The sequence below is a fragment of the Capricornis sumatraensis genome, chromosome 19, assembly GCF_032405125.1.
Source record: "Capricornis sumatraensis isolate serow.1 chromosome 19, serow.2, whole genome shotgun sequence".
NCBI classification, from domain to species: domain Eukaryota; kingdom Metazoa; phylum Chordata; class Mammalia; order Artiodactyla; family Bovidae; genus Capricornis; species Capricornis sumatraensis.
This window is the reverse complement of record NC_091087.1, coordinates 48,878,129-48,892,248: the sequence shown is the minus strand read 5'-3', so window position 1 is coordinate 48,892,248 and position 14,120 is coordinate 48,878,129. Positions and strand designations below refer to the sequence as shown.

At 40.8% G+C, this 14,120-nt stretch overlaps 2 protein-coding genes across 2 annotated transcripts in view; one reads left to right on the top strand and one right to left on the bottom strand.

The window, feature by feature from the left end:
• Positions 1 to 8,674, bottom strand: part of AP4S1 (adaptor related protein complex 4 subunit sigma 1) — a 44,850-nt gene extending 36,176 nt beyond the window's left edge. The window contains exon 1 of the mRNA XM_068991451.1: positions 8,559 to 8,674. The gene's annotated coding sequence lies outside the window, so the exon portion shown is untranslated. The remainder of the gene's footprint in view (positions 1 to 8,558) is intronic.
• STRN3 (striatin 3) overlaps positions 8,121 to 14,120 on the top strand; it is a 105,125-nt gene continuing 99,125 nt past the window's right edge. The window contains exon 1 of the mRNA XM_068991450.1: positions 8,121 to 8,432. Coding sequence (XP_068847551.1) covers positions 8,151 to 8,432 — 282 coding nt within the window. The 5' untranslated portion in view covers positions 8,121 to 8,150. The remainder of the gene's footprint in view (positions 8,433 to 14,120) is intronic.

The following is a 14,120-nucleotide window of genomic DNA, read 5'->3' as shown; positions in this document are numbered from 1 at the left end:
AATTTAAAATATTTTCCAAAGAAAACACTATCTTCAGCAGAGATTGCCCAGGCAAGGTGTCCATGTCTGGTACCATTCTTCTGAACTTTCTCGCCGCTGCTGCCACAGGAGACAAACCACATTTCCAAGATTGTTAAATTATTACTGAGGAAAGTTTTGGCAATGTCCCAGTGTCACATTTTCCAGTCATTTGGTTCTCATGTTTACAGACCTGGTCGTTCATTTTAAGCCAACGTTCAGGAGGAACTGGGTTCTTGGCAATCCTTTTTTTTCCCTTCAGTTTTGACATCTCTATGAGTTAGCTATTATACAGTATTATCACAGCCTACTGCCTTCTGACTCATATTACCCGGGAGACAATTCAGGAAAGAACTTGGATTCGAATTTTATATAGCATGCTGAATTTCCTAAAGGTTCTGGTGCCTATCTTTCTATAACCTGCAAAGGTGCTTTGCCTTTTCTTTTCCACACAATACACTATTTGAATAGTTCAAGTATTGTGCATATATTTTTATACTTTTCCTAGCCACAGGCAGCAGCTTTAATGAGAGGTAGGTATCTGATCTTATCATGCAGGTTAAACCGCGGTGCAGGTCAAAGCTGCCTTCTTTTCTGTTACTTCTGCATTTCACAGTTTGCTCCTTTGGTTTTGGAACACATGTCAATTTTTTTCTCAAAGATCTTTCTCTGGGCTCTAATATTGGTTTCTTGTCTATATTTATAAATGTAAATGCTATACAATTTTCCCAAGAGACTGAATCACCCCCAAACTACCTTAAAAGTGATTTCAAAAGTGCAAATAATTTGTGAGCCAGAGATAGTAAATACTGAACCCACTGACAAGACAGGAGGAGGCAGAATTGTGAAAGAAAACTTTATTTTTGTTTTCAAATAAACATGTATACTCACTGATCTAAGAGTAGAAACACTTCCTATTCTACCAAGAGCTGTGTAAGTGACCCAGAACTCTTATTTCCGCTTTCTCTCTTCATGGAGATAAAAATATTGTCACAATCTTTTCAGATGATGGAAAAAGATGACTAGACCAGTGACTGTGAATCAGTCTGAGCTCTTTGTTAGAGGGATGTCAGGTATATAGTCAGCAAGGCATGAAACTGGATGCTCAGGTGAGTAATTACAGGAGGTTATACAGTTCTCCAAGTCAGGGTCAAAACACTTTGTACATCAGGTATTGCAGTAATTAGGGAGAAGGTATCTGAGCGTAAGCCACTCTGACTTTTTTAAAAGCCAGAATTCCTTAACATACTTTTGCTGATATATGCACATGAAATATTAATATGACAAGTCTCTTTTGGGTCAGATGTAATAAGCACACAGGTGTCTAAGATTAGCTAATGGGGAAAAAACACCCTTAAAATTCAAAATTGATTAACGACATAAATAGGCAGCCATTCTTGAACATCAGCAGATGTACACTGAAACTGGGAGAATCAATGGGAGTGGAGGAGAGATGACCAAGACTGACGAAATGATACAACAAACAGCAAGTTTCAAAGGTTGATACTGAAGACAGGAAATGACTCAGCCACAGTTTAGGGAGGACATTCCAGTCAGGTAAGTTGTAGGTGAGCTTGGGAAAGCTTATTACCTACAGAGGTCAAGATTCTAGGAGCTTGCTGTAGAATGCCCACAGGAGTCATGTACACAAAGCACAATATCAATGGTGTAAAATATATTTTCCCCAAAGAGGAGATGATTTTGTTGCCTTTACTACTAGTACTCAGGACAGTTCTGGTCATTGAACCTCAAGAGACAATTGGTACAATGGTAGCAAAAACTGATAAAAATGATTGAGGTGAAGAAAAAATATTTACATAAGTCCAGTCTGAATTTACGTTATTCATCAAACATTTACTGGAGATTTCACTGTGCCAGGTACTGGGGGTACCATTTCCAACAACAGAGGCATAGAGGCATAGGTCCTGCCCCTCCAGGAGGTTACAATCTGCAGATAAATGACTATGATCTGGGAAGAATATGGTTTAGGATTGCATTGTTGGACATTTATGAAACTATAGACAAAGTGAATGTAGAGAAGTTCAACTGGAATTCTTCAAATAGAGAGCACAAGAGACAGTTTTAAGACAGATCTGGACAAGAGTTTGAGAAAGAAAGAGAGCTTGGTGCTAAGTAATTTACCTAAAACTAGACTGGAAAGTCTGTGAAGGCAGAGATTATGTCTGTCTGATTCTCAGTGGATCACCAAGGACTAACAAGAGTTTCTGAAAAATAGCAACCAATTCAGAAATTTAAAAAAAAAGCAAAGATTTATAGTACCTGGTATGCTCAGGTCTTGCTTTCACAGTGTTTAGTATGAGTGTTACTGAGGAATACATATATAGACAACTTAAATACAATGTACATTAACAAATTGAAGGATAAAAACCATATGATTATCTCAATAGATGCAGAGAAAGGCTTTGGCAAAATTCAACACCCATTTATGATAAAAACTCCCCAGAAAGCAGGCATAGAAGGAACATACCTCAACATAATAAAAGCCATATGTGATAAACCCACAGCAAACATTATCCTCAATGGTGAAAAACTGAAAGCATTTCCCCTAAAGTCAGGAACAAGACAAGGGTGCCCACTCTCACCACCACTATTCAACATAGTTTTGGAAGTTTAGCCACAGCAATCAGAGAAGAAACAGAATAAAAGGAATCCAGATTGGAAAAGAAGTAAAACTCTCACTGTTTGCAGATGACATGATCCTCTACAAAGAAAACCCTAAAGACTGCACCAGAAAATTACTAAATTTTAGTCAATGAATATGGTAATGCTGCAGGATATAAAATTAATACAGAAATTCCTTGCATTCCTATACACTAACAATGGGAAAACAGAAATTAAGGAAACAATCCCATTCACCATTGCGATGAAAATAATAAAATACTTAGGAATGCTGCTGCTGCTGCTAAGTCGCTTCAGTTGTGTCCGACTCTGTGTGATCCCATAGACGGAAGCCCACCAGGCTCCACCGTCCCTGGGATTCTCCAGGCAAGAACACTGGAGTGGGTTGCCATTTCCTTCTCCAATGCATGAAAGTGAAAAGTGAAAGTGAAGTCACTGAGTCATGTCCAACTCTCAGTGACCCCATGGACTGCAGCCCACCAGGCTCCTCCATCCATGGGATTTTCCAGGCAAGAGTACTGGAGTGGGGTGCCATTGCCTTCTCCGATACTTAGAAATAAATCTACCTAAAGAAACAAAAGACCTATATTTAGAAAACTATAAAACACTGATGAAAGAAATCAAAGAGGACACAAATACATGGAGAAATGTACCATGTTCATGAATGGAAGAATCAATATAGTAAAAATGAGTATACTACCCAAACAATCTATAGATTTAATGCAATCCCTATCAAGCTACCAATGGTATTTTTCACAAAACTAGAACAAATACCTTCACAATTTGTACAGAAATACAAAAAACCTCAAATAGCCAAAGTAATCTTGAGAAAGAAGAATAGAACTCAACCTGCCTGATTTCAGACTATACTACAAAGCTACAGTCATCAAGACAGTATGGTACTGGCACAAAAACAGAAATATAGATCAGTGGAACAAACTAGAAAGCTCAGAGATAAATCCACGCACCTATGGACACCTTATCTTTGACAAAAGAGGCAATAATATAAAATGGAGAAAAGACAATCCGTTTAACAAGTGGTGCTGGGAAAACTGGTCAACCATCTATAAAATAATAAAACTAGAACACTTTCTAACACCATGTGCAAAAATAAACTCAAAATGGATTCACAATTTAAATGCAAGACCAGAAACTATAAAACTCCTAGAGGAAAACATAGGCAAAACACTTTGTGACATAAATCACAGCAAGATCCTCTATGACCCATCTCCCAGAGTAATGGAAATAAAAGCAAAAATAAACATATGGGACCTAATTAAACTTAAAAGCTTTTGCACTACAAAGGAAATCATAAGCAAGGTGAAAAGGCAGCCTTCAGAGTGGGAGAAAATAATAACAAAAGAAGCAACGGACAAAGAATTAATCTCAAAAATATACAAGCAGCTCATGCAACTCAATATTAGAAAAATAAACGACCTAATCAAAATATGGGTTAAGGAACTAAACAGACATTTCTCCAAAGAAGACATACAGATAGCTGACACATGAAAAGATGCTCAACATCACTCATTATCAGAGAAATGCAAATCAAAACCACAGTGAGGTACCATCTCATGCCAGTCAGAATGGCTGCTATCAAAAAGTCTACAAAAAATAAATGCTGGAGAGGGTGTGGAGAAAAGGGAACCCTCTTACACTGTTGGTGGGAATGCAAACTAGTACAGCTGCTATGGAGAACAGTGTGGAGACTCCTTAAAAAACTGGAAATAGAACTGCCATATGACCCAGCAAACCCACTGCTGGGCATATACATTGTGGAAACCAGAATTGAAAGAGACACATGTACCCCAAGGTTCATCAAAGCACTGTTCACAATAGCTAGGACATGGAAGCAACTTAGATGTCCATCGGCAGACGAATGGATAAGAAAGCTGTGGTACATATACACAATGGAATATTACTCAGCTATTTAAAATAATGCATTTGAATCAGTTCTAATCAGGTAGATGAAACCGGAGCCTATTCTACACAGAGAAGTAAGCAAAAAAGAAAAACATCAATACAGTATACTAATGCATATATATATGGAATTTAGAAAGATGGTAATGACGACCCTATATGCAAAAGAGACACAGATACAAAGAACAGACTTTTGGACTCTGAGGGAGAGGCGAGGGTGGGCTGATTTGAGAGAATCGCATTGAAACATGTATGTTATCATATGTAAAACAGATGACCAGTCCAAGTTCTATGCATGAAACAGGGCACTCAAAGCCAGGGCACTGGGACAACCCAGAGGAATGGGATGAGGAGGGAGATGGGAGGGATGTTCAGGATGGGGGACATATGTACACCCATGGATGATTCATGTCAATGTATTGCAAAAACCACCACAATACTGTAAAGTAATTAGCTTCCAATTAAAATAAATTAATTTAAAAAAATAAATAAATAAATGTAGTGAGTATTAGGAGTTAAGCATGGGATACTACTACTAAGATCAAGTCTCTATAAATAATAAGCTTCTTGGAGGAGGAAATATTTGAGTTTTGAAGGAAGATGGGAAGGAAAGCCAGTTGGGTATAGCATGTATTAAATTCTTGGAAATGAAACAACATAATACACTTTCTGAACTCAAAATGGTGCAGTTTAGCTGGAGAGAAGAATGGGGTACCATGATGATGTGATGGTAGATTAGGCAATAAGATGGACTTTTATATGCTATGCTAAAATTTGGGCTTTATTCTAAATCTGGTCATCATTAATACAGTGTAACCAGGGAATGACAGGATCAGACCTACCTTTTGAAGATCACTCAGACATCAGTGGTGGTAGAAAGTGGGTAAAGAGTAGAGGTGGAAAGGTTTAAACTAAGACATGTATGAAGATAATGGGATAGATAAAAGATAATACTGAGAAAGGGACTGGAAGGTACTAGAATGAATGACTGCCAGGCCTCAGGTTTGAATGCAGTGCCATTTAACATGATGGGTAACAGAAGAAAGTTTGTTGTTTTGAAGGTGGGTGAGGAGGAAAAATATAAACCCAGTCTTTATTTGAGCTTGATGTACAATCAGGAAATGTTAGTGGATATATTCCTCTTCTTTTGATGCCAATGTAAGAGAGGTCAGCCACATCTTCTCACAAATTCCTTTTAGTGTATACTAGATGTTGAAGCAGTATAGTGTTTGTAAACTTTTAACCTGCTATGAGGTCCCTTGAAAAAGAACAAGATTGAATAAGCAGGTTGTATGTTAGATTGAATAGCAGGCTGTCTCTCTATAAAATGGAGAGATAGTTCTTAATGCTGTGATCTCAGACCTTATTTCATATATAAATAAAATATGGCAGCAGGGGTAAGAAGCCCAATCTGCTTTCCATTAAACAATAATAGCAGTAAAGCAGACATGACAAAACAAGATGTATCACTTTATCTCTCTGAAATTACACTCTAAATGGTCGTGAAATCTTTATTGGTAGTAGAGAAGGAAAAAAATTAATGCAGTGAATTTTATATGCGATTTCCTGGCACAGCTGTAATTAATGAATCTTTTCTCTTAGGTTGTTAAATATTTTTGTCCTATTTTTTAACCAAATGATTATTAGCTACATTAACTTTTAGAAGCTTACTAGTTCATTAAGAATGTTCTCTGGCAACCTAAGCACACAAAACATGTACTATGGTACTTAAAAAATTAACCTTGTCATTTATGTGTATATTATATTCACGCAAACAACCAAGAAAAACATTTTTAGCCACTGATCTAGGATTTTGTCTTCACAATGCTCTTATTTTCTATTTCCATCAAAAGATTCTGCTATGAACTGTTTATAATACCCAGGACATGGAAGCAACCTAGATGTCCATCAGCAGACGAATGGATAAGAAAGCCGTGGTACATATAGACAATGCAATATTGCTCAGCCATTAAAAATAATACATTTGAACCAGTTCTAATGAGGTGGATGAAACTGAAGCCTATTATACAGAGTGAAGTAAGCCAGAAAGAAAAACACCAATACAGTATACTAACGCATATATATGGAATTTAGAAAGATGGCAATGACAACCCTATATGCGAGACAGCAAAAGAGACACAGATATACAGAACAGTCTTTTGGACTCTGTGGGAGAAGGTGGGGGTGGGATGATTTGAGAGAATAGCATTGAAACATGTATATTATCATATGTGAAACAGATCACCAGTCCAGGTTCGATGCATGAGACAGGGTGCTTCGGGCTGGAGCACTGGGATGACCCAGAGGGATGGGATGGGGAGGGAGGTGGGAGGGGGGCTCAGGATGGGGAACACATGTACACCCATGGCTGATTCATGTCAATGTATGGCAAAACCACCACAATACTGTAAAGTAATTAGCCTCCAATTGAAATAAATAAATAAAAAGATTCTGCTATGAATGACAATATTTGTGAGCCCCATTCACTTCTAAAACGTCAGTTAATCAGCCTCCTTTAAGTTTTCTTTCTCCCTCTATCCACTATCAAGATCTAAAGTTTTTCACCTTCCCTTCTCCCAAGAGAAAAATGAAAACAATCGCTCCTGCTCCTCTCTCAAACGCCCCAAACACAGCCCATCCCAGAATTGGAAAACAGTGAGGCAAAGTGGTACAGGTTGCAACTTGCGACTGGGGGGGAGCACAGACTTTGGAACCAGAGCCCGGAGACAGGGTATCAGTCTTCACTTCCTGGAGGATCTGGGCTATTTGTCAAAAGAGAACGTCCCCAAAGCCCCGGGAACTGACTGGTGCTAGGAAACCAGAGAAAGAGCGGGTGACAAGCAGAGAAAGAGGCCCGATCCTCTGGGACTGCCAGAAACACGCAAGGAATGCAAAAGAAACGTCAGGAATCCGGACCGGCTGCGGCCGGCTAGAGGGACCACTCAGGTTAAAACCCGACTCTGAAGGCAGGAGCGCCGATGAGACTCTTGAGTGGGAAACGGCGCTGAGTGGATTGGCTGAGCGAGGGAAACCCACTCCTGAAAAGGCAGAAACCGACTCCCTCCCAAATGTCGGAGACGGTGACCCACAAACGGGTCCCAGCCACCAGACACCTCCAGCGAGCCTGGGGGCTGGCCTAGGGGCGGGGCCGAGCTCTTTCTCCGCCTCTAACGGCAGGCCGACTGCGTCCTCAGTACGCCTGCGTAGGGTGAGGCCGGACTCTATTTGGCTAGTAGGCGAGCGGCGGCATCGGCGTTCTCTACCCAGCATGCTGCGCGGGAGCGGCGGCCCTACGTCTATCCCCTTCCCAACCCTGCCCCCGCTTCCCACTCCCGCCGCGGCCCCCCCCTTCCCCCAAAGTGAGTGAGTGAGACGGGCAGATGGAGGAGGGACTGTAATGGCGGCGGCCGGCAGCTCCCTGCTCTGACCCACGGCAGGCATACAGCAACGACCCCCTCCCTGCCCCTCTCTCTGCCGGCCTCCGCCCCGCCGCTAGCGCGGGGCCACCCTCTCCGGCCCTTCCCCCAGCCGTCGGCGTCTCGCCCTGCGCCCCGGCCGGGGCCCCACACACAATGGACGAGCTCGCCGGAGGCGGTGGTGGCGGCCCGGCGATGGCGTCCCCTCCACGGCAGCAGCAAGGACCCGGGGGGAGCATGAGCCTTTCGCCAGGGGGGAATGGAGCGGCGGGCGGCGGGGGTCCTCCGGCCGCCGAGGGAGCGGGTCCCGCGGCAGGCCCCGAGCTGTCCCGGCCGCAGCAGTACACTATCCCAGGGATCCTGCACTACATCCAGCACGAGTGGGCTCGGTTCGAGATGGAGCGGGCGCACTGGGAGGTGGAGCGGGCCGAACTACAGGTACCTCGCTGGGGTCGGTGTGCGGGACGGCTGCGGCGGCTGGGTTCCCGGCCGGGGGTGGGGGAGGTGGGGCCGGGACTCCCCTCATTCGGAACTCGAGGCCTTGGGAGACCGAGAGGAACCTACCTGTGCAGCTCGGGGGGCGATAGTCCTGGAGACGGCTCTTCTAGAACCCCCCTCCCCCTTTCCCGCAGAAGCTTGTTACCCAGACCTCACTGGCTGCGCGGTGCGGGCTTCCTTGGGGCAGCCATTTTGGCTTTTAGTATGGCGTCTGCGGGGGCTCCTCCGGAGGCGTTCTGCGCGGGCCTCCGGGGTTTGGGGCCGAGTTCCTCTCTGTGGGAGAATCCGGCGTGGGGCTGTCGGGCACTGCGCTGGCTCCTGTTTGTGCCTCTTAAGATGGAGAACCCGAGGAGAGGGACTGGGTTGGGGATTTTACCACCTTTTCCCGGATCACCCCCCTGTTTCCGATTTGGCGTGACTGCCCCCCTCCCCCGGAGTTAGGAGCCCTTACTCTTTGACAGCCACGCTTCTTTCCAGGGTTGCTGCCGCGCACAATGGCTTGCGGCTGACCTGTGAAGTTTTCATTTCCTACCGCCAACTTTTAAGTACCTTTTTACCTGGGATGCTGCCTTATTCACTTCGATTCCCTTTGAGTTCATCCTTAGTGACTGACTCATCAACGCTGCTCTGTACCGACTTTTTCTTTTAGAGTACCCTTCACCAGGCCTTCCTCTCCTCCATTCCCATCTTTACACACACAAAGCCAAACCAGACTATCTGTGCCGTCCTCAGGAAACGATTGAGAAAAGATTTAATGTTAGCTTGGAGTAAAACGTATTTGTTTCATGTTACCTGCTCGCACAGGGGCAGCAGAGTTAAATATCCTTAGGAGCCTTCATAATTGAGCCGGACTCGGTCTTAAGGTGAAACTTTTGAGATATTGGTTCACCTAACTTCTGGAAGATGTTGGTAGTTCAAGGGCTTATGTCTTGGATTTCAGAAGAGCTACATCTTTTTAACAGGATTGTTCAACTCTTTCGGATGTTTGTGTTTATTTTAAAATCACTTTCCAAGGCAAATTTAGGCTTAGAAGGAAAAAAGCATGCATCTAAATAAAGTGCTGCACCTGTTCTTCAGACTGCTGTATATTTAGAGTGTATGTGGTATTGTTCACTGATATACATGTCATATATGTCTGGGGTGAATGATTAGGGAAATGTAGCGTTGAAAGAAGATTGGATTAGCTTAAAAGGGTTGTCCTCAAACAAATACATACATCTTCAGTTTGATATTGAACCAGTCGACTTTTTGTCTCTACAAAGTGGGGAAAGTCAAAACTTTTAAAAAGTAAAACATATATTTTGACACTTTATCAAAAAGTGAATTCACTTTATCAAGTTGGCAATTCAGCGTTTTAGTGCTTTGATACACTGTTGGGCTTTTAAAAATACAACATATCAAAAGTGTTGTTTCTTTTGTGTGTGCTCTGCTTTAAAATATCTGGGACAAACAATTCTGTTGATGAACGACTTTCTATTACACCATGTGCAAAAGGCATTTGTTTCTGAAAACTGCATTTACAAATGCATTGAAGCCTAGGCTCACTAAATAATACTTCACCAGTCCCTAATACAGCGTTTATAACCTTTGTACTGTTGTGGAAAAGCTTTAATTTAAACACTTTCTAAGTTAGTGAATACATTAGTCATTGGTAAGCTTCACAAAATGTCTTACTTGTGTCTGAATTAGTAAAAATCTCTGCAACTTGAGGTCTACATTGTTTACCTTAGCTTTTGGTTTGCCTTCTAATTCTCCTCTTGACAGAAGTCTTTTCAGGAAAATTCGTTTTGCTTGCTTGCTTTCAGCCTATCTACTGTTGGCACGTTAGTTCGGATATAGCCATTTTAAACTTTTTGTTTACTTACTTTGAAGAAGTTATACGGTGTTTGTCTAGACTCTTGATTTTTTTTCCCTCTAGGAATTTATATTATTTCACACTGATTCTTTTGGAACAAAATGTTCCTGATTGTGTGTTTTTCTTCTATATATTTCTCTATAATGTTTTATTGGGCTACTTAGTTAATTTAGAATATTGAATTTGTTTTACATGTCCAACGTCTTTAGTAAGAATGCTTGTGAGATGTCCATTTTAAAATGTATGGAAAATGTATTGGGAGAGTTTACGTGAAGCATGAATAGATTTAAACTGTAAACTTAGACTTAATTTAAGAAAGATAACATAGAAGTAAGATAACTTGCATATCATTTGGTATACAGCCTTGAGTATACTGTTCATCTATGCATTACTTAAAGTGTTTAGTACTAAAACTATTCAGTAATGACTACAAAGTGGCTAATGTATACCTCCTTTTGATGTAAAATTTCAACGTGGATTTTATTTTTCCTGGCTTTGGAAAGGTTTTTAAACCAAAACTTCGCAATATGGTTCTCTTTTCTGTAAAAGGAATTTTGGATAAAGCTCCTTCTTAGAAGATTGGAGCTAAACCAAAGAATATCTTAAAATTCTTATTTTTGTGATGGTTCCTTACCTGGGACTCAGGTAAAAACTCTGTTATGTTAGTAAGGCTCCAGGACAGTGATTTCTAAGTGAGAGTGCTACTGACAATCACTGGAAATCCCTCCCGCCCCAACCCCCCTAATATGCAGGCTTCTGTTTCATTTTCCAGAGATTTGAATTGAATTGGCCTAGGACTTGAAAAAAAAAGGACTGTTTTTAGGATTTAGCCAGTTCGCATTATATAGAATGAAACTGCCCTTTCATCAGTATTTTAAACTGATGAGGTCAGTATCATTCCTGTTTTACAGATAAGGAGACACACTTCAACAATGTAAGTAACTGTTTGCCAGCTATGAGTATTGCAACTCAGATTTGAACCTAGGTTCATCTGAATCCAAAGCCTTTGGTCTTCGCACCACTCTTGAAACTGCTGTTATTGTCTTAGTATATTTTGTAGAAATAGAGTCTGACTTAGAATTTATTATAGAGATGTGGGTTCAATCCCTGGGTGGGGAGGATCATCTGGAGAAGGAAATAGCAACTTACTCCAGTATTCTTGCCTGGGAAATCCCATGGACAGAGGAGCCTAGTGGGAAACTGTCCACGGGGTTACAAAGAGTCACACGTGACTTAGCAACTAAACAACAACATACACACCACTGCAGTCTGTTTCAAAAGAGTTTTATTGAGTCCCCATGACATGGGTAGGTCTAGTTATGACACAAGTGATAGGTAGAAAATATAGTCCTGGTGTTTGTATTCTAACATTACTAATTCTCCAGCAAATGTAAACCTTTGGTGTCTGTGTTTGCATACTCTGGCATACAGGTTTGTCATAACTAGACAGATACTGCCATTTAAAGATCTTAAATTAATAGGAGATATTTCTCTCAGACATAACTTGATTTGTTCCTTTTGAATTGGGGGCAGTAAGTGTTTCTCTTCTAATCTATTATTGTCAGAGTTTCCTTCAGATAGTCTAGAATAATGATTTGCAAATCCTGTTCCCTTTTTATTAAAAAATTTTTGTGAATCTACTATGAAATTATAAAAAAGATTTTTCATTAAAGTACTACTTTTATTGAGAGTTTCAGCCTTCATAAAGTCTTGCTGTTATGCAGTTTTTCTATTTCAAATGATGGTGACACAGTAAAAAAAAAAAATGATTTGGTAGAATTAAGAGTCCATAATCTTATGTCATAGTCTCCCTGTTTTTTAAGTCTTGGAAACAAATAGTCTGGGGACCATTAATACATAATTCTTTTCTCCATTTACTTTTTAATCCTGTATAATCTTTTTGCTCTATTGTCTCATTACTCCCCACTGAGCTTTAATAGGACCCTTTTTTCTGTCGGTGGTTGACCTTCAAATTGCCAAATCTTGCTGCCTTCTTACAGATCGTAAATACTTAACCAGCACATTCTGCTGTTGAGAGTTCTTCCTCAAAATCCTTTTCTTTGGTCTCTACTCTGTAATCCCTTATTTTCCTTTTGATCTACTTATCATCTTTCTTCATATGTTTCTTCTACTTTGGTTTCAGTTATTGTTACCTGGGTTTCTGGTTCTTTTTACTGTAAATTCTGAAATACACAGTGGGTTTTTTGTTTGTTTGTTTGCTTGCTTGCTTGTTTTTGCTAAGTGTTATTCCAGTGCTTCAGTATTTTGTCCTTAAATCCTAAAAACCCAATGAGTTGGGCACAGTTGGTTTCTCTTGTTGTTGTTATTTTGTTTAGTTTGATGCTAGGCTATTGGGCCTAGAGGTTAAGTGATCTAAGAGTAGCAGAGCTGGAATTTAACCCTAGGCAGGCTGCCTCTGGAAGCCGTGTTGTTAGGCACTACTGTATCTTTGACTTTAAGATATCTGAGAAATATTTCTAACTTTCTGTGTAAATTTTCTGCTTCAGAGGCAATACATCCAGTATTTATTTCATCTCAGATGTCTCCCTCTTCCCCCCCACCAAGGCACACTTAACTTGATCATTCTCCTTTATTCCCTGTTTTTGTTAATGTTTGTTATCATCCTTCCCATTGGTAGATGCTAAAGAGATCAGTAGGTTCTTCTAAAAATGTTGAGTCTTTGGGTTTATTGATTCCAGTATGACTATTCATTGAATATATTTGAGTGTTACTTTGTGCTGTGTACTGGATATATAATGATGTATGAAGCAAGGAACTTGCTGCTGTTGGAAATTGTACTCTAGACATAATAAAATGTGATAAATCAGAAATTAACAGGATGTTGAGAAAATAAATAGAATGGGAAACCGTTGTAGCTAGTGAGCTTTCCCTAAGCAATTATTGAGCAGTTTTTATATGCTAAGAATTATTTTAAGTTAATACATAGGTTGTTGTTTGTTGTTCAGTCACTAAGTTGTGTCCGACTCTTTGCAACCCCATGAACTGCAGCACGCCAGGCTTCCGTGTCCTTCACTATCTCCCAAGGTTTGCTCAAACTCATGTCCATTGAGTCAGTGATGCCATCCAGCCGTTTCATCCTCTGTTACCCGCTTCTCCTCTTGCCCTCAGTCTTTCCCAGTATCTGGGTTTTTCCAGTGAGTCAGCTGTTTGTATCAGGTGGCCAAAGTATCGGAGCTTCAGCATTAGTGCTTACAGTGAATATTCAGGGTTGATTTCCTTTAGGATTGACTGGTTTGATCTCCTTGCTGTCCAAGGGATTCCCAAGTTTTCTCTGGCACCACAGTTGGAGAGCATTAATTCTTCAGTGCTCAGCCTTCTTTATGGTCCAGCTCTCACATCCATACATGACTTCTGGGAAAACCATAGCTTTCACTATATGGACCTTTGTTGGCATAGTGATCTCTACTTTTTAATACACAGTCTAGGTTTGTCATAGATTCTCTTCCAAGGAGCAAGTGTCTTTTAATTTTGTCGCTGCAGTCACCGTCCACGTTGATTTTGGAGCCCAGTAATATGAAATTTGTCACTGTTTGCACTTTTCCCCCATCTGTTTGCCGTAAAATGGCACAACCAGATACCATGATCTTCATTTTTTGAACGTTGAGTTTTAAGTCAACTTTTTCACTTTCCTCTTTCACTTTCATCAAGAGATTCTCTAGTTCTTCACTTTCTGCCATTAAAGTGATATCATCTGCATATCTGAGATTGTTGATATTTCTCCCAGCAATCTTGATTCCAGCTTGTGAGTCATC